Below are 20,898 nucleotides of genomic sequence, written 5' to 3' on the forward strand. Positions count from 1 at the left end.
GGCCTCGCGGCATTTCGTCACCTACGTCGGAATTATTCGAGCTATCACCCAGACCGATTAAGGAATAAGAAAAACTCAACAGCCGTTCAATGATACCCTTCTTTAAAAAGAGGCTATCGTACACAGGGAGAATTTTCTCTTTCACCACGTAGTGGCGAGACAACAAGTGTTTGCAGAGGTTTACTGTACTAAAATTTAACCAACCTATTTTAGTACCTATGTAAAATAGTTTAATCAAATTTAATTAAAATTTTGATGGCAAGGGTAAATTCTCCCTGCACTCTGAGTTAAAAAATTGCCATTGATGATAGAGCTTTATCTTCACCAGAAAAATTTCCTCTTACGGAATGTGCTTTTCCTAAAAGAGATTTTATTTAATATAAATAATAAATATGTACATAGAATAAATAAGATTATTTTCTCTGTAAATATATATCCATTATTTAAATTAAATTTTAAAAAATTGTTTATTCTGATTTACTCTGTCTACTCCTTATTGTAAAACATTCTCTGGATTGGATGCGCGTTTCTGTTGGGCAATATATATACACTGAACCAAAACTGTACATAAATTCCAATGAAATATTCATTCTACTAATGAAAAATTTATTAAAATTGGTCCAATAAATTATTTTATTATCATAATGTTTTATTTATTGTAACAAAGAATAATTCGACATATTAATAAATTTATTTATGGCTAATAAAAAGATTCGATGTAATATTTATACTATTAACAAAAAGTTTATTGTATCAATAAATTTTAGTCAATAAACGTCATGCATTGGTATTATGAAGAATGTTTTTTTCAGTATATATATAATATTAAACAGAGTGAATTCACAAGAACTACTAAATGACGAAAAATTACTAAATAGCTGCGTCCGCAGGACAGTTTCCGAGAAATTCATTTGCAAACTATTTCTAACGACTTTTTTTGTCGCAATGGTTATTAAAGTCGCGGCTGAAACGTAGAGCCGTTTCTCACACGAGCGAAGAACGTTCCAACGAAACGCTTCTCGGCTCGGCGAGATGCATAAGGAGATGCGGCGAGATCGGCGAACGACGTTTCGACGGGTAATCCATATTCCGACGACGATGCTCTAATGCACCGATCACGTACGCCGGTGTCTCATTAATCCGCGCGGAGAGAGAACGGCGCGCATCGCGGAACGCCGAATGCACGCGGTGCATTTCGCAAGCATTCATCTCACACCGCTGAAACCGCACCGTGTCACTGGACCAATCCTGGAAGTCTTTCTCTCCACCTCGACATATGCAGGAGTCGTGAGAGATTAATCGAAGAATAAAGTTCGCCTCTCCCTCAGCCTCGCCGTTCGCACGCGCTTCTCTCCTCTAATCGATCACGCGTTTATATTCGCATTTAAAATGCACTCGTAAAATTCACTCGGCATTATTAGACAGAGGCGTCTTTTTTTTTTCGTTAATACGGGACGACGGGATAACATCAGGTGGATGCGCCTTATTGCTACAGGCTCCTATTACTAAACGCCGCGTATTAAAACTCACGCGCTCCATTATGCAGGACATATCAATCTGATACTGGAGGACTTGCTCTTTAATTAGAAAACGCGAGGCGCGCGTTAGAGTGCTCACAAAGTAACAGCCGCAATTACTTAAGCATCTGGTAATTGTTCGCGTGATTGCGAGGGATTGCGAACAGACGCCGCCGCCGCCGACGACGACGACGACGACGACTTAACTTTCCCCACAGATCCACGAGACGTATATGAGAACCTGCGATCGCTATCGTCCGAACGCAGACTTCATCACGTCAATGGAATACTTTACCACCGTCCCGTATGCGTATCCTCGCGAAGGGGCACCAATTACGCGTGCGTGCGTGCGCGTCTACACGCGTGTGGACCTACGCAAGATGTTAATAATGCGCCGCGTCGCGCGACGAGTGTCTTTTTGAAACGCACGCAGCCGCAGCCGCAGCGGGATAATTAGTTAAGGTTGTTGCACGCGTGCGTAACGTCGGTGTAACGGCGCTTTATCTAACGCGATTCGCGCGATTGCATGGGTAGAGAGAAAGAGAGAGGGAGAGAGAGAGAGACGCTCGTTAAGAGTCGCGAGCGCGCGACGACGGTAGCCGACGGTTTCGAGCTCGGAGATCGCGGGAATTGAATTCTATTCCCACGCAATTTAATACAGTTTAATAACAAATATATACCGACAGTCTCGCGTGCACGAGCGCGTTGCGCAGCGGCGTTTTGCACGTGCGCATCCGCATCCGTGGCGCAACGCGCGCGTTGTCAAAACATATACGCTCGTGCCCAAAGGAGCCAGCCCGATGTCGCTGTCGGCGATCAAAGCGACCGGCGACAGCCGCCCGGAGAAGTCTTGTCCGACGCGTGTTTCCCACTGCCGAGAACTCCCGTTCGACACCGACGAACCGATTTGCGTCCGCTACGCGAACGCGTTGCGCTCGATCCGCTGCACAACTCGTTTTGTCTTTGCGTAATCCGGATTCACGAGACAGAGCTGCGCGTCCAATCTATAGACAACAACGTTCGACGATCAAGAGCAGATAGATTGAATCGAAATAAACGAAATATTTGTCGAGAGTTCTTAATTTAAAAAAACGGATAGATATTAAATAAAAACAATCTTCTATTTTATATCTATTATTTATATTAATTCTATTTTATATATCTATTATTTTAAATAAAATCTTTTTCGGAAAAAATATATTCCGTAAAGAGGAAGTTTTTCTGATAATAGAGGCTTATCATTGATCGCAAATCAGATTTTAAATACAAATTTTTGAGTTAAAGTTCCGCCAACTAAAGTCAGGATTCACAAAGAATCACGCGCAATCAAGAAAATAACATTCGACGAGGAGTACATAATTTTTTTAAAATATTTTATTCGATTTTAACTATACTGTGTATATCTATTATTTATAAATACTAGAACACAACATAGCGCGCGCTTCGCGCGCGCCACTTAGCATTTTTATATTGAACAATGCACTTTTTTTTCTTCTGTAATATTACTCTCACACACTTTATCATATTTAATGCCCTTCTCTATCTCACGCTTCTTCTCCCCCTCTCTAAATTATTAATTATATTATTAATGATATTAATTATATTATTTTCATATTGTTCAATATTACTCTTACACTTTACTTTCTTATTTAATCCTCTTCTTTATCTCTCACGCTCTCCCACTCTCCCCCTTCCTCCCCTTACTCTCTCACTAAACACAAATTAGTAATTATATTATATTTTCATGTTTCTTAATATCACTCTTACATACTTTATCTCCAAACTTAATCCCCTTTAAATAAATTAAAAATTATAATATATTATATGTAATGATACCTGTTGATTTTCAATCAACTTTCAAAACTTTCACTTTCTGGCGAACTCTTTAGAAAATTATTGTACGCGTCCGGAACAATATGAAAACTGCGTTAAAATAAATAAATCTGTCGATATTCAATAAGCACTTCACGTCCAGCTTTCAAAATTCAAGTTTTTCGGGTAAAATAATTGTTTAAAAAATGTTTTAATTAATTATATTACCGGAACTTCTTAGAAACTTATTGTACGCGTCCGGGACTATATGAGAATTGCGTTAAAATAAACAGAACTGTCGATATTTGAACATCATCTCACCTTTAGCCCTCAAAAGTCAAGTTTTTCGGGCAAAATAAATGTTTAAAAAATGTTTTAATTAATTATATCACCGTAACTCTTTAGAAAAATATTGTTCGCGTCCAGAACTATTTGAAAACTGCGTTAAAATAAATAAATCTGTTGATATTCGATTAGCACTTCACGTCTAGCATTCAAAATTCAAGTTTTCCGGGCAAAACAATTGTTTAAAAAATGTTTTAATTAATTATATTATCGGAACTCTTTAAAAAATTATTGTACGCGTCCAGAATTATATGAAAATTGCGTTAAAATAAATAAATCTGTCGATATTCGATTAACACTTCACGTCTAGCCTTCAAAATTCAAATTTTCCGGGCAAAAGAATTGTTTAAAGAATGTTTTAATTAATTATATCACCTGAACTTTATAGAAACATATTGTACGAGTCCCGAACTATATGAGAATTACGTTAAAATAAATAGATCTGTCGATATTCGATTAGCACTTGACGTGTAGCCTTAGAAATTCAAGTTTTTTAGGCAAAATAATTGTTTAAAAAATGTTTTAATTAATTATAACACTTGAACTCTATAGGAACATATTGCACGCGTCCCGAACTATATGAGAATTACGTTAAAATAAATAGATCTGTCGATATTCGATTAGCACTTCACGTGTAGCCTTAGAAATTCAAGTTTTTCGGGCAAAATAATTGTTTAAAAAATGTTCTAATTAATTATATCATCTAAACTGTATAGATACATATTGTACGCATCCCGAACTATATGAGAATTACGTTAAAATAAATAGATCTGTCGATATTCGATTAGCACTTGACGTGTAGCCTTAAAAATTCAAGTTTTTTGGGCAAAATAATTGTTTAAAAAATGTTTTAATTAATTATAACACCTGAACTCTATAGAAACATATTGCACGCGTCCCGAACTATATGAGAATTACGTTAAAATAAATAGATCTGTCGATATTCGATTAGCACTTGACGTGTAGCCTTAGAAATTCAAGTTTTTGGGGCAAAATAATTGTTTAAAAAATGTTTTAATTAATTATAACACCTGAACTCTATAGAAACATATTGCACGCGTCCCGAACTATATGAGAATTACGTTAAAATAAATAGATCTGTCGATATTCGATTAGCACTTGACGTGTAGCCTTAGAAATTCAAGTTTTTCGGGCAAAATAATTGTTTAAAAAATGTTCTAATTAATTATATCATCTGAACTGTATAGATACATATTGTACGCGTCCCGAACTATATGAGAATTACGTTAAAATAATTAGATCTGTCGATATTCGATTAGCACTTGACGTGTAACCTTAGAAATTCAAGTTTTTCGGCCAAAATAATTGTTTAAAAAATGTTCTAATTAATTATATCACCTAAACTTTATAGAAACATATTGTACGCGTCCCGAACTACATGAGAATTACGTTCAAATAAATAGATCTGTCGATATTCGATTAGCACTTGACGTGTAGCCTTAGAAATTCAAGTTTTTTGGGCAAAATAATTGTTTAAAAAATGTTTTAATTAATTATAACAACTGAACTCTATAGAAACATATTGCACGCGTCCCGAACTATATGAGAATTACGTTAAAATAAATAGATCTGTCGATATTCGATTAGCACTTCACGTGTAGCCTTAGAAATTCAAGTTTTTCGGGCAAAATAATTGTTTAAAAAATGTTCTAATTAATTATATCATCTGAACTGTATAGATACATATTGTACGCGTCCCGAACTATATGAGAATTACGTTAAAATAATTAGATCTGTCGATATTCGATTAGCACTTGACGTGTAACCTTAGAAATTCAAGTTTTTCGGCCAAAATAATTGTTTAAAAAATGTTCTAATTAATTATATCACCTAAACTTTATAGAAACATATTGTACGCGTCCCGAACTACATGAGAATTACGTTCAAATAAATAGATCTGTCGATATTCGATTAGCACTTGACGTGTAGCCTTAGAAATTCAAGTTTTTTGGGCAAAATAATTGTTTAAAAAATGTTTTAATTAATTATAACACCTGAACTCTATAGAAACATATTGCACGCGTCCCGAACTATATGAGAATTACGTTAAAATAAATAGATCTGTCGATATTCGATTAGCACTTCACGTGTAGCCTTAGAAATTCAAGTTTTTCGGGCAAAATAATTGTTTAAAAAATGTTCTAATTAATTATATCACCTAAACTTTATAGAAACATATTGTACGCGTCCCAAACTACATGAGAATTACGTTCAAATAAATAGATCTGTCGATATTCGATTAGCACTTGACGTGTACCCTTAGAAATTCAAGTTTTTTGGGCAAAATAATTGTTTAAAAAATGTTTTAATTAATTATAACACCTGAACTCTATAGAAACATATTGCACGCGTCCCGAACTATATGAGAATTACGTTAAAATAAATAGATCTGTCGATATTCGATTAGCACTTGACGTGTAGCCTTAGAAATTTAAGTTTTTCGGGCAAAATAATTGTTTAAAAAATGTTTTAATTAATTATATCACCTGAACTCTATAGAAACATATTGTACGCGTCCCGAACTATATGAAAATTACATTAAAATAATTAGATCTGTCGATATTCGATTAGCACTTGACGTGTAACCTTAAAAATTCAAGTTTTTCGGGCAAAATAATTGTTTAAAAAATGTTCTAATTAATTATATCACCTAAACTTTATAGAAACATATTGTACGCGTCCCGAACTACATGAGAATTACGTTCAAATAAATAGATCTGTCGATATTCGATTAGCACTTGACGTGTAGCCTTAGAAATTCAAGTTTTTTGGGCAAAATAATTGTTTAAAAAATGTTTTAATTAATTATAACACCTGAACTCTATAGAAACATATTGCACGCGTCCCGAACTATATGAGAATTACGTTAAAATAAATAGATCTGTCGATATTCGATTAGCACTTCACGTGTAGCCTTAGAAATTCAAGTTTTTCGGGCAAAATAATTGTTTAAAAAATGTTTTAATTAATTATATCACCTGAACTCTATAGAAACATATTGTACGCGTCCCAAACTATATGAGAATTACATTAAAATAATTAGATCTGTCGATATTCGATTAGCACTTGACGTGTAACCTTAGAAATTCAAGTTTTTCGGGCAAAATAATTGTTTAAAAAATGTTCTAATTAATTATATCACCTAAACTTTATAGAAACATATTGTACGCGTCCCGAACTATATGAGAATTACGTTAAAATAAATAGATCTGTCGATATTCGAATAGCACTTTACGTCCAGCCTTAAAAATTCAAGTTTTTCGGGCAAAATAATTGTTTAAAAAATGTTCTAATTAATTATATCACCTGAACTCTATAGAAACATATTGTACGCGTCCCGAACTATATGAGAATTAGGTTAAAATAAATAGATCTGTCGATATTCGATTAGCACTTGACGTGTAGCCTTAGAAATTCAAGTTTTTTGGGCAAAATAATTGTTTAAAAAATGTTTTAATTAATTATAACACCTGAACTCTATAGAAACATATTGCACGCGTCCCGAACTATATGAGAATTACGTTAAAATAAATAGATCTGTCGATATTCGATTAGCACTTGACGTGTAGCCTTAGAAATTTAAGTTTTTCGGGCAAAATAATTGTTTAAAAAATGTTTTAATTAATTATAACACCTGAACTCTATAGAAACATATTGCACGCGTCCCGAACTATATGAGAATTACGTTAAAATAAATAGATCTGTCGATATTCGATTAGCACTTCACGTGTAGCCTTAGAAATTCAAGTTTTTCGGGCAAAATAATTGTTTAAAAAATGTTCTAATTAATTATATCACCTAAACTTTATAGAAACATATTGTACGCGTCCCAAACTACATGAGAATTACGTTCAAATAAATAGATCTGTCGATATTCGATTAGCACTTGACGTGTAACCTTAGAAATTCAAGTTTTTTGGGCAAAATAATTGTTTAAAAAATGTTTTAATTAATTATAACACCTGAACTCTATAGAAACATATTGCACGCGTCCCGAACTATATGAGAATTACGTTAAAATAAATAGATCTGTCGATATTCGATTAGCACTTGACGTGTAGCCTTAGAAATTTAAGTTTTTCGGGCAAAATAATTGTTTAAAAAATGTTTTAATTAATTATATCACCTGAACTCTATAGAAACATATTGTACGCGTCCCGAACTATATGAAAATTACATTAAAATAATTAGATCTGTCGATATTCGATTAGCACTTGACGTGTAACCTTAAAAATTCAAGTTTTTCGGGCAAAATAATTGTTTAAAAAATGTTCTAATTAATTATATCACTTAAACTTTATAGAAACATATTGTACGCGTCCCAAACTACATGAGAATTACGTTCAAATAAATAGATCTGTCGATATTCGATTAGCACTTGACGTGTAACCTTAGAAATTCAAGTTTTTTGGGCAAAATAATTGTTTAAAAAATGTTTTAATTAATTATAACACCTGAACTCTATAGAAACATATTGCACGCGTCCCGAACTATATGAGAATTACGTTAAAATAAATAGATCTGTCGATATTCGATTAGCACTTGACGTGTAGCCTTAGAAATTTAAGTTTTTCGGGCAAAATAATTGTTTAAAAAATGTTTTAATTAATTATATCACCTGAACTCTATAGAAACATATTGTACGCGTCCCGAACTATATGAAAATTACATTAAAATAATTAGATCTGTCGATATTCGATTAGCACTTGACGTGTAACCTTAAAAATTCAAGTTTTTCGGGCAAAATAATTGTTTAAAAAATGTTCTAATTAATTATATCACCTAAACTTTATAGAAACATATTGTACGCGTCCCGAACTACATGAGAATTACGTTCAAATAAATAGATCTGTCGATATTCGATTAGCACTTGACGTGTAGCCTTAGAAATTCAAGTTTTTTGGGCAAAAGAATTGTTTAAAAAATGTTTTAATTAATTATAACACCTGAACTCTATAGAAACATATTGCACGCGTCCCGAACTATATGAGAATTACGTTAAAATAAATAGATCTGTCGATATTCGATTAGCACTTCACGTGTAGCCTTAGAAATTCAAGTTTTTCGGGCAAAATAATTGTTTAAAAAATGTTCTAATTAATTATATCACCTGAACTCTATAGAAACATATTGCACGCGTCCCGAACTATATGAGAATTACGTTAAAATAAATAGATCTGTCGATATTCGATTAGCACTTCACGTGTAGCCTTAGAAATTCAAGTTTTTTGGGCAAAATAATTGTTTAAAAAATGTTTTAATTAATTATAACACCTGAACTCTATAGAAACATATTGCACGCGTCCCGAACTATATGAGAATTACGTTAAAATAAATAGATCTGTCGATATTCGATTAGCACTTCACGTGTAGCCTTAGAAATTCAAGTTTTTCGGGCAAAATAATTGTTTAAAAAATGTTCTAATTAATTATATCATCTGAACTGTATAGATACATATTGTACGCGTCCCGAACTATATGAGAATTACGTTAAAATAATTAGATCTGTCGATATTCGATTAGCACTTGACGTGTAACCTTAGAAATTCAAGTTTTTCGGCCAAAATAATTGTTTAAAAAATGTTCTAATTAATTATATCACCTAAACTTTATAGAAACATATTGTACGCGTCCCGAACTACATGAGAATTACGTTCAAATAAATAGATCTGTCGATATTCGATTAGCACTTGACGTGTAGCCTTAGAAATTCAAGTTTTTTGGGCAAAATAATTGTTTAAAAAATGTTTTAATTAATTATAACACCTGAACTCTATAGAAACATATTGCACGCGTCCCGAACTATATGAGAATTACGTTAAAATAAATAGATCTGTCGATATTCGATTAGCACTTCACGTGTAGCCTTAGAAATTCAAGTTTTTCGGGCAAAATAATTGTTTAAAAAATGTTTTAATTAATTATATCACCGTAACTCTTTAGAAAATTATTGTTCGCGTCCAAAACTATATGAAAACTGCGTTAAAATAAATAAATCTGTCGATATTCGATTAGCACTTCACGTCTAGCATTCAAAATTCAAGTTTTCCAAGCAAAACAATTGTTTAAAAAATGTTTTAATTAATTATATTATCGGAACTCTTTAAAAAATTATTGTACGCGTCCAGAATTATATGAAAATTGCGTTAAAATAAATAAATCTGTCGATATTCGATTAGCACTTCACGTGTAGCCATAGAAATTCAAGTTTTTCGGGCAAAATAATTGTTTAAAAAATGTTTAAATTAATTATATCACCTGAACTTTATAGAAACATATTGTATGCGTCCCGAACTATATGAGAATTACGTTAAAATAAATAAATCTGTCGATATTCGATTAGCACTTGACGTGTAGCCTTAGAAATTCAAGTTTTTCGGGCAAAATAATTGTTTAAAAAATGTTTTAATTAATTATATCACCTGAACTGTATAGAAACATATTGTACGCGTCCCGAACTATATGAGAATTACATTAAAATAAATAGATCTGTCGATATTCGATTAGCACTTGACGTGTAACCTTAGAAATTCAAGTTTTTCGGGGAAAATAATTGTTTAAAAAATGTTCTAATTAATTATATCACCTAAACTTTATAGAAACATATTGTACGCGTCCCGAACTACATGAGAATTACGTTCAAATAAATAGATCTGTCGATATTCGATTAGCACTTGACGTGTAGCCTTAGAAATTCAAGTTTTTTGGGCAAAATAATTGTTTAAAAAATGTTTTAATTAATTATAACACCTGAACTCTATAGAAACATATTGCACGCGTCCCGAACTATATGAGAATTACGTTAAAATAATTAGATCTGTCGATATTCGATTAGCACTTCACGTGTAGCCTTAGAAATTCAAGTTTTTCGGGCAAAATAATTGTTTAAAAAATGTTCTAATTAATTATATCACCTAAACTTTATAGAAACATATTGTACGCGTCCCGAACTACATGAGAATTACGTTCAAATAAATAGATCTGTCGATATTCGATTAGCACTTGACGTGTAGCCTTAGAAATTCAAGTTTTTTGGGCAAAATAATTGTTTAAAAAATGTTTTAATTAATTATAACAACTGAACTCTATAGAAACATATTGCACGCGTCCCGAACTATATGAGAATTACGTTAAAATAAATAGATCTGTCGATATTCGATTAGCACTTGACGTGTAGCCTTAGAAATTCAAGTTTTTCGGGCAAAATAATTGTTTAAAAAATGTTCTAATTAATTATATCATCTGAACTGTATAGATACATATTGTACGCGTCCCGAACTATATGAGAATTACGTTAAAATAATTAGATCTGTCGATATTCGATTAGCACTTGACGTGTAACCTTAGAAATTCAAGTTTTTCGGCCAAAATAATTGTTTAAAAAATGTTCTAATTAATTATATCACCTAAACTTTATAGAAACATATTGTACGCGTCCCGAACTACATGAGAATTACGTTCAAATAAATAGATCTGTCGATATTCGATTAGCACTTGACGTGTAGCCTTAGAAATTCAAGTTTTTTGGGCAAAATAATTGTTTAAAAAATGTTTTAATTAATTATAACAACTGAACTCTATAGAAACATATTGCACGCGTCCCGAACTATATGAGAATTACGTTAAAATAAATAGATCTGTCGATATTCGATTAGCACTTCACGTGTAGCCTTAGAAATTCAAGTTTTTCGGGCAAAATAATTGTTTAAAAAATGTTCTAATTAATTATATCATCTGAACTGTATAGATACATATTGTACGCGTCCCGAACTATATGAGAATTACGTTAAAATAATTAGATCTGTCGATATTCGATTAGCACTTGACGTGTAACCTTAGAAATTCAAGTTTTTCGGCCAAAATAATTGTTTAAAAAATGTTCTAATTAATTATATCACCTAAACTTTATAGAAACATATTGTACGCGTCCCGAACTACATGAGAATTACGTTCAAATAAATAGATCTGTCGATATTCGATTAGCACTTGACGTGTAGCCTTAGAAATTCAAGTTTTTTGGGCAAAATAATTGTTTAAAAAATGTTTTAATTAATTATAACACCTGAACTCTATAGAAACATATTGCACGCGTCCCGAACTATATGAGAATTACGTTAAAATAAATAGATCTGTCGATATTCGATTAGCACTTCACGTGTAGCCTTAGAAATTCAAGTTTTTCGGGCAAAATAATTGTTTAAAAAATGTTCTAATTAATTATATCACCTAAACTTTATAGAAACATATTGTACGCGTCCCAAACTACATGAGAATTACGTTCAAATAAATAGATCTGTCGATATTCGATTAGCACTTGACGTGTACCCTTAGAAATTCAAGTTTTTTGGGCAAAATAATTGTTTAAAAAATGTTTTAATTAATTATAACACCTGAACTCTATAGAAACATATTGCACGCGTCCCGAACTATATGAGAATTACGTTAAAATAAATAGATCTGTCGATATTCGATTAGCACTTGACGTGTAGCCTTAGAAATTTAAGTTTTTCGGGCAAAATAATTGTTTAAAAAATGTTTTAATTAATTATATCACCTGAACTCTATAGAAACATATTGTACGCGTCCCGAACTATATGAAAATTACATTAAAATAATTAGATCTGTCGATATTCGATTAGCACTTGACGTGTAACCTTAAAAATTCAAGTTTTTCGGGCAAAATAATTGTTTAAAAAATGTTCTAATTAATTATATCACCTAAACTTTATAGAAACATATTGTACGCGTCCCGAACTACATGAGAATTACGTTCAAATAAATAGATCTGTCGATATTCGATTAGCACTTGACGTGTAGCCTTAGAAATTCAAGTTTTTTGGGCAAAATAATTGTTTAAAAAATGTTTTAATTAATTATAACACCTGAACTCTATAGAAACATATTGCACGCGTCCCGAACTATATGAGAATTACGTTAAAATAAATAGATCTGTCGATATTCGATTAGCACTTCACGTGTAGCCTTAGAAATTCAAGTTTTTCGGGCAAAATAATTGTTTAAAAAATGTTTTAATTAATTATATCACCTGAACTCTATAGAAACATATTGTACGCGTCCCAAACTATATGAGAATTACATTAAAATAATTAGATCTGTCGATATTCGATTAGCACTTGACGTGTAACCTTAGAAATTCAAGTTTTTCGGGCAAAATAATTGTTTAAAAAATGTTCTAATTAATTATATCACCTAAACTTTATAGAAACATATTGTACGCGTCCCGAACTATATGAGAATTACGTTAAAATAAATAGATCTGTCGATATTCGAATAGCACTTTACGTCCAGCCTTAAAAATTCAAGTTTTTCGGGCAAAATAATTGTTTAAAAAATGTTCTAATTAATTATATCACCTGAACTCTATAGAAACATATTGTACGCGTCCCGAACTATATGAGAATTAGGTTAAAATAAATAGATCTGTCGATATTCGATTAGCACTTGACGTGTAGCCTTAGAAATTCAAGTTTTTTGGGCAAAATAATTGTTTAAAAAATGTTTTAATTAATTATAACACCTGAACTCTATAGAAACATATTGCACGCGTCCCGAACTATATGAGAATTACGTTAAAATAAATAGATCTGTCGATATTCGATTAGCACTTGACGTGTAGCCTTAGAAATTTAAGTTTTTCGGGCAAAATAATTGTTTAAAAAATGTTTTAATTAATTATAACACCTGAACTCTATAGAAACATATTGCACGCGTCCCGAACTATATGAGAATTACGTTAAAATAAATAGATCTGTCGATATTCGATTAGCACTTCACGTGTAGCCTTAGAAATTCAAGTTTTTCGGGCAAAATAATTGTTTAAAAAATGTTCTAATTAATTATATCACCTAAACTTTATAGAAACATATTGTACGCGTCCCAAACTACATGAGAATTACGTTCAAATAAATAGATCTGTCGATATTCGATTAGCACTTGACGTGTAACCTTAGAAATTCAAGTTTTTTGGGCAAAATAATTGTTTAAAAAATGTTTTAATTAATTATAACACCTGAACTCTATAGAAACATATTGCACGCGTCCCGAACTATATGAGAATTACGTTAAAATAAATAGATCTGTCGATATTCGATTAGCACTTGACGTGTAGCCTTAGAAATTTAAGTTTTTCGGGCAAAATAATTGTTTAAAAAATGTTTTAATTAATTATATCACCTGAACTCTATAGAAACATATTGTACGCGTCCCGAACTATATGAAAATTACATTAAAATAATTAGATCTGTCGATATTCGATTAGCACTTGACGTGTAACCTTAAAAATTCAAGTTTTTCGGGCAAAATAATTGTTTAAAAAATGTTCTAATTAATTATATCACTTAAACTTTATAGAAACATATTGTACGCGTCCCAAACTACATGAGAATTACGTTCAAATAAATAGATCTGTCGATATTCGATTAGCACTTGACGTGTAACCTTAGAAATTCAAGTTTTTTGGGCAAAATAATTGTTTAAAAAATGTTTTAATTAATTATAACACCTGAACTCTATAGAAACATATTGCACGCGTCCCGAACTATATGAGAATTACGTTAAAATAAATAGATCTGTCGATATTCGATTAGCACTTGACGTGTAGCCTTAGAAATTTAAGTTTTTCGGGCAAAATAATTGTTTAAAAAATGTTTTAATTAATTATATCACCTGAACTCTATAGAAACATATTGTACGCGTCCCGAACTATATGAAAATTACATTAAAATAATTAGATCTGTCGATATTCGATTAGCACTTGACGTGTAACCTTAAAAATTCAAGTTTTTCGGGCAAAATAATTGTTTAAAAAATGTTCTAATTAATTATATCACCTAAACTTTATAGAAACATATTGTACGCGTCCCGAACTACATGAGAATTACGTTCAAATAAATAGATCTGTCGATATTCGATTAGCACTTGACGTGTAGCCTTAGAAATTCAAGTTTTTTGGGCAAAAGAATTGTTTAAAAAATGTTTTAATTAATTATAACACCTGAACTCTATAGAAACATATTGCACGCGTCCCGAACTATATGAGAATTACGTTAAAATAAATAGATCTGTCGATATTCGATTAGCACTTCACGTGTAGCCTTAGAAATTCAAGTTTTTCGGGCAAAATAATTGTTTAAAAAATGTTCTAATTAATTATATCACCTGAACTCTATAGAAACATATTGCACGCGTCCCGAACTATATGAGAATTACGTTAAAATAAATAGATCTGTCGATATTCGATTAGCACTTCACGTGTAGCCTTAGAAATTCAAGTTTTTTGGGCAAAATAATTGTTTAAAAAATGTTTTAATTAATTATAACACCTGAACTCTATAGAAACATATTGCACGCGTCCCGAACTATATGAGAATTACGTTAAAATAAATAGATCTGTCGATATTCGATTAGCACTTCACGTGTAGCCTTAGAAATTCAAGTTTTTCGGGCAAAATAATTGTTTAAAAAATGTTCTAATTAATTATATCATCTGAACTGTATAGATACATATTGTACGCGTCCCGAACTATATGAGAATTACGTTAAAATAATTAGATCTGTCGATATTCGATTAGCACTTGACGTGTAACCTTAGAAATTCAAGTTTTTCGGCCAAAATAATTGTTTAAAAAATGTTCTAATTAATTATATCACCTAAACTTTATAGAAACATATTGTACGCGTCCCGAACTACATGAGAATTACGTTCAAATAAATAGATCTGTCGATATTCGATTAGCACTTGACGTGTAGCCTTAGAAATTCAAGTTTTTTGGGCAAAATAATTGTTTAAAAAATGTTTTAATTAATTATAACACCTGAACTCTATAGAAACATATTGCACGCGTCCCGAACTATATGAGAATTACGTTAAAATAAATAGATCTGTCGATATTCGATTAGCACTTCACGTGTAGCCTTAGAAATTCAAGTTTTTCGGGCAAAATAATTGTTTAAAAAATGTTCTAATTAATTATATCACCTAAACTTTATAGAAACATATTGTACGCGTCCCGAACTATATGAGAATTACGTTAAAATAATTAGATCTGTCGATATTCGATTAGCACTTGACGTGTAACCTTAGAAATTCAAGTTTTTCGAGCAAAATAATTGTTTAAAAAATGTTTTAATTAATTATATCACCTGAACTCTATAGAAACATATTGTACGCGTCCCGAACTATATGAGAATTACGTTAAAATAATTAGATCTGTCGATATTCGATTAGCACTTGACGTGTAACCTTAGAAATTCAAGTTTTTCGGGCAAAATAATTGTTTAAAAAATGTTCTAATTAATTATATCACCTAAACTTTATAGAAACATATTGTACGCGTCCCGAACTATATGAGAATTTTTGACAGCTGAAAATGACACGAAGTAGTTTGACAGCTGGAAATGACACGAAGTGAAGAAAGTCACAACGCACTTAACAACGAGATAGCGAGACAGCCAATCAGCATCTCGGAAAAGCGGCAACAATAAATTCGATTTGATTTAACTTCTCCTTTTTGGATAGGAAAATCTCTTTCGAGGAAAAAAACACATTTCGTAAGAGAAGATTCTTTGAATAAGGATAACAAGAATTATCATCGATCGCAATTTTATAATTCGCAGCGCGCCCTCAATTCAGATTTGAATCAAATCAATATTAAATTTCCAGAGTCTGGAAAACGAGACTTTATAATATTATGTGTATGTTTGATATGTCTGATTAAGAAATGAATAATGCAAACGATGAATAATGCTACTCGGCTTCTCTCCTGTCGCACGCGGTTCACAGTAATGACGCAAAACCCACATCAAATATATTTAAATGTCATAACAATTACGGGCCATCAATTCCTTCATGAAACACAGTTTCCTATAATAAATAGAAAACAGGAGTTTACAAGACGTTTCATAAAAAAAAAAAATCTCCTTCCCCGTACGACCAACCATTCGCTGTGCATGTGTGTAATCACGTATTCGTTTAAACGATCTATAGATCATTTCAAGCCACGATCCCCGTCTCCTCGCTATCTCACTGCAGTTTCAATCGCGTAACTCTCGTCGGCTTCTGTTTCCCACGTATGGAAAAATTCGATCGAACTTGTCGTCGGATTTGCAGCGGAAAACGTGTCACTTCTCAATTCAATTGGGAAGATTTGCATCCGGTCTAAAGGAGAGAGGAACAAATAAAAAAAAAAAAATAATAAAACCGACAGAGTCGCTCGACCGTGCGCGATCCCTTTGTTCGTCGCGTCCAAAACTATGTACCTGACGGTCTAAAAAAAGAACGCGATTGCTCCACCGACACATCCCCCGATGTCGCGATGTCGAAACGGTGTCATTCCCCGGTCAAATATAGCCCTTTGTTCCGCGAATACGCGACAAGCTCGAGCTCGTAAGTTCTATCTATAGGCGATTTGAAAGCTGCGGTGCCGCCGCGCGTTGTATTGACGTGGAGACGGATCTCGTGAAACATGCATGCACGCGAGCCGCGAACACGCGGCTCGTCACACTGACCTACAATCGAGGAGAGAAAGAAGAGGGCTCCCCAGAGGCTTCTCAGGGGGATGATACGATTACGGCCAGGCGCGCGGATTACCCGGCTCCGCGCGCGAGATGAGATTAAAGATCGCCCGGTCCGACCGCAGCGCGGCACGTTCCGCCATCACCGTTGAATCGTCGATCCGGAGCCGATTTTCCGATCGGCGAAAATCGTCTCTCCTCGGCGCCGGATATTAAATATCTCAGCGTGGACGTTTCGAAGGAAAACGTTTCCGAAACAATTTTCGTGGGTTTATCTTTCGGAAAGGTTGGTCGTGGATTCCATCGAGGATCCGTGGATGAAAGGATAACTCTTTGAAATATTGTAAAACTTGAAATATATTGCATCGCGAATGTTAAAAGCGATTACGACGATGAGGAAAAGTTCAGCGATGCGAAAAAACAATTTTGCTGAAATATCCACAAAATTTAGCTAAATAGAAAATCTAAAAATAATTTTGCTGGACCGTCAACATAATTATATTCAAACTGGACAACCTGCAAAGCATGTTAACATTCTAATAATTTGTTTGAGCGTCCTACATTATTCTGAAAATGCAGCAAAATTGCTATTAAAGACCGTAATTTAGAATTCTTTTTTTCAAATTAACGTAACAATATGCGATGCAATTTTTATTACGTCCTAACTGTGCAACAGAATAATAAATTGCAAGTGAATAATAAATTAATTTGTAGATCTATAGCTGGTTATTAATTTTTTTAGGTGTTGCGCAAAAGCGTCCTTTCCGCGAATACGTGCGTTTTCTCGCGAATAAACGGAAGAGATCGTTTTACTGCGGTTTTCATAGCGCGAGAGACATGTAGGGGAAAATATTTTCTCTGACGTGACAAAACATATTCGTTACGTCTTCTTGACCGTCTCGTTATGTTTGCGAGAAAGTTTGCGATGCCACCATCAAACAGGTTATAAAATACAGGATATACCTCTCAAGTATCACGAGACACAAACAAGTGGCAAAATTCAGTTGTAATTCAACGCGATTGAATGACTAATTATCGTTGCGCAGTTATCTAAATGAGTAACAAGTGCCGGAATCGCAGAAATACGTGATTATTGGCGTTAAATATGTGATTAATGATTAAATCGAGAAAAAGTCGTTTTAATGTTAAAAAAATGTAGAAGTTCCAATAAATTATTCTTTCTGGTCTCACGCACCCAGAAATAAATTTAAAAAGTTTTAAAAATCTAATTTAAAAAGAGTCCTTAATAATTGTTGATTATTTCAATCTATTCAAAGATTTTTTTCGTTTCAGCATCGAAATTAGTTATATACTATATGTAATTTTATATATGTAATATATATATTTAATCTTTATTGTACTAAACACATAATAAAAATTGCTTCGCATATTGAGATATTACGTTAATTCAAAAAGCCTTCCAAATTATGGATTTCACTCGCAGTTTTGCCATTCCGCTTTGCAGCACGAGTAATTTTACCGCGGGGCGCGCGTGGAAACGAAGGTTGGCGGCAAAATTCGATTGTTTAATCCGCATTTAATGACGGCGGCGGGAGCTGATCCCCCGATTGCCGAGCGCGAAAAACGACGTCGCGACGCCGAAGTGACGTTGAATTACGCAACGAAATTAAACGCGCGATTAAAAAAGACAAGAAAGCGACGGTTAGAATGACAGTAAAATTAAATCTCGTGCTGGACGACGAATGTAATTTACGACGGAGGAGAAACGTCCGAGCGCGTTCACGCAGAGAAAGGATTAGTCAACAAAACTAAATTATAGTCATGGTAGCTAAGATGCATCCTTGAAGCTAATGTCGCGGTTGCCGAACGTCAATTTATCAGTTTTTAAAAGCAGCAAAAGATTCGCCGCTAGAATTAAATACACGTGGCGGCGTCTCATAAGGAATTTACGATTTTCGAGCGCGTGGTTTCGTGCCTTTAATTTTAACTAAAATAACATTGTATCTCGCAAATGTATTTTTACTTTTAATAAGTTAACCTGTTTGCAACGACAACAAAAAATTCGAATTGGCTTACTGACTGTGCTCAGCCGATGTTTCCAAGTCCGTCTCCTCTCGCGTTACGAGATCCTTCGCGGGACTTTCCCGCCTCCGAGACACGCGAGAATATCATTATTATCATTAGCTGCTTATCGATTCTAACGAATCGCGCGCACAACGCCTGACCGAGAGCGGTTTATTTCCGGGAAGTTTGTGAAGTTACCCGCGGGGTAACACGCGTCAGCGCGACCGTTGTCTTCTCTCGCAAATCATCGCGAAATAATAATGATAACGCTCGCGACTTCCCTCGAGGATCTCTTCCCGCTAACATATTTTATTTTTCACGCGCGGGGCAACTTTCACGCAAGGCTGCGCGACGGTCATCTCGAGTAATTAGCCTGACTGTTGTTATGCAACTTCACGATGACAATGCTTTATCGCGCATTGTGACGTAACGGCCGCCGTTTTCCGTCCATTGGACTGCACAAGACCGCCACGTAATTTTTAATCGTTTTGCCGAGTGACTTTACGCAATTTAATTGCAATTTACATGTAATTAACAGCCACGCGCTTGACTTGTAATTAATAACGCTCCGTACGTCTAAATTGTACGCAAACGTATGCTCATATTAAATTATCTGTTTATTTAACTGGACGTTTAATTCCGTCATTTGCAGGCGACGGAATGGTGGCTAAATGACATGTACCTGTCGGTCCCGCTGGCCCTGCCAATTAACAGCAACCCCGGCTTGGCCGCGAAACCGAAGAGATTTGCGAACCAGCAGGAAGCCGCGGTGTTCCTCGCGCGATTTCTCACCGAGCTGCTTAATTATCAGGAACTGCTGGACAGGTAAGGTGATAGCGCTTCGTTAATTTTCCCCGCAATCTCGCCCCGTTCATTCTACGCGATAATCCGATGGGATGTGAATAGTCCAAGTAAGTTACAAGGTTTCCCTCCGCCGCTGCCGCCGCCGCTCGATGCGGCAGAGCGATATATTGCGCATCGCGTCGTATTCGATCCCATTAAACTCGGATATAACGTACAAGTTTCGCCGCTTTATTCCTCCAGCCCTTTATATGGGTCGTTTCTCTACGAGCGTCGTTTGCGACACACAATTCGCTATTCACTGCAAACGACGCGCATTCTAGCAGCAAGTCGTTGATGCAGCAAGAAAAGCGTAAATACGCGAATAATAAATAATAAATATCGAAGGAGAAATGCGCGTCGAGCGCGACGATCTCGTCGTCGTCGTCGTCGTCGTCGTCGTCGGGGACAAAAAGAAGCCGCGTTGAAATCAATTTAGAGAGGGCGTACGTCTGCGAGGAAATCCGGACCGTAAGATCCCTAGAAAGCGAACATAAAGAGGAAAGGGACCCGCGAGAGAGAATGACGTTCCTGCGAGGCTCAAAGGATCCTCGGAATCCTGCATCCGGACAAGAATAAGCCGGCGCTGTGGGAGAAGAGTGCTCCTTTCTTTCAAAAAGTAACGCAAATTCGCGAAAGGAGGGCCGACTCGCAGTTTTCTTAACGGCGAATATAGCTCGTCTTGTCTCGCGGAAAAAAAACCGAGAGAAAGAAGAAATATTCAAAGGTAAAAACATACGGTCAACAGAAAATTGATCCTGATCCCGTTTTCTATGCTGAAATTCACTTCTTTTAAAAAAGTTTA

At 34.2% G+C, this 20,898-nt stretch overlaps 1 protein-coding gene across 1 annotated transcript in view; it reads left to right on the top strand.

The window, feature by feature from the left end:
- Positions 1–20,898, top strand: part of LOC105831894 (choline O-acetyltransferase) — a 92,011-nt gene that overhangs the window by 61,869 nt on the left and 9,244 nt on the right. The window contains exon 5 of the mRNA XM_036291672.1: positions 19,906–20,078. Within this exon, the coding sequence (XP_036147565.1) occupies positions 19,930–20,078 (149 nt within the window). The 5' untranslated portion in view covers positions 19,906–19,929. The remainder of the gene's footprint in view (positions 1–19,905; positions 20,079–20,898) is intronic.

The sequence above is a fragment of the Monomorium pharaonis genome, chromosome 9 (genome assembly GCF_013373865.1).
Source record: "Monomorium pharaonis isolate MP-MQ-018 chromosome 9, ASM1337386v2, whole genome shotgun sequence".
In the NCBI taxonomy this organism is placed as follows: domain Eukaryota; kingdom Metazoa; phylum Arthropoda; class Insecta; order Hymenoptera; family Formicidae; genus Monomorium; species Monomorium pharaonis.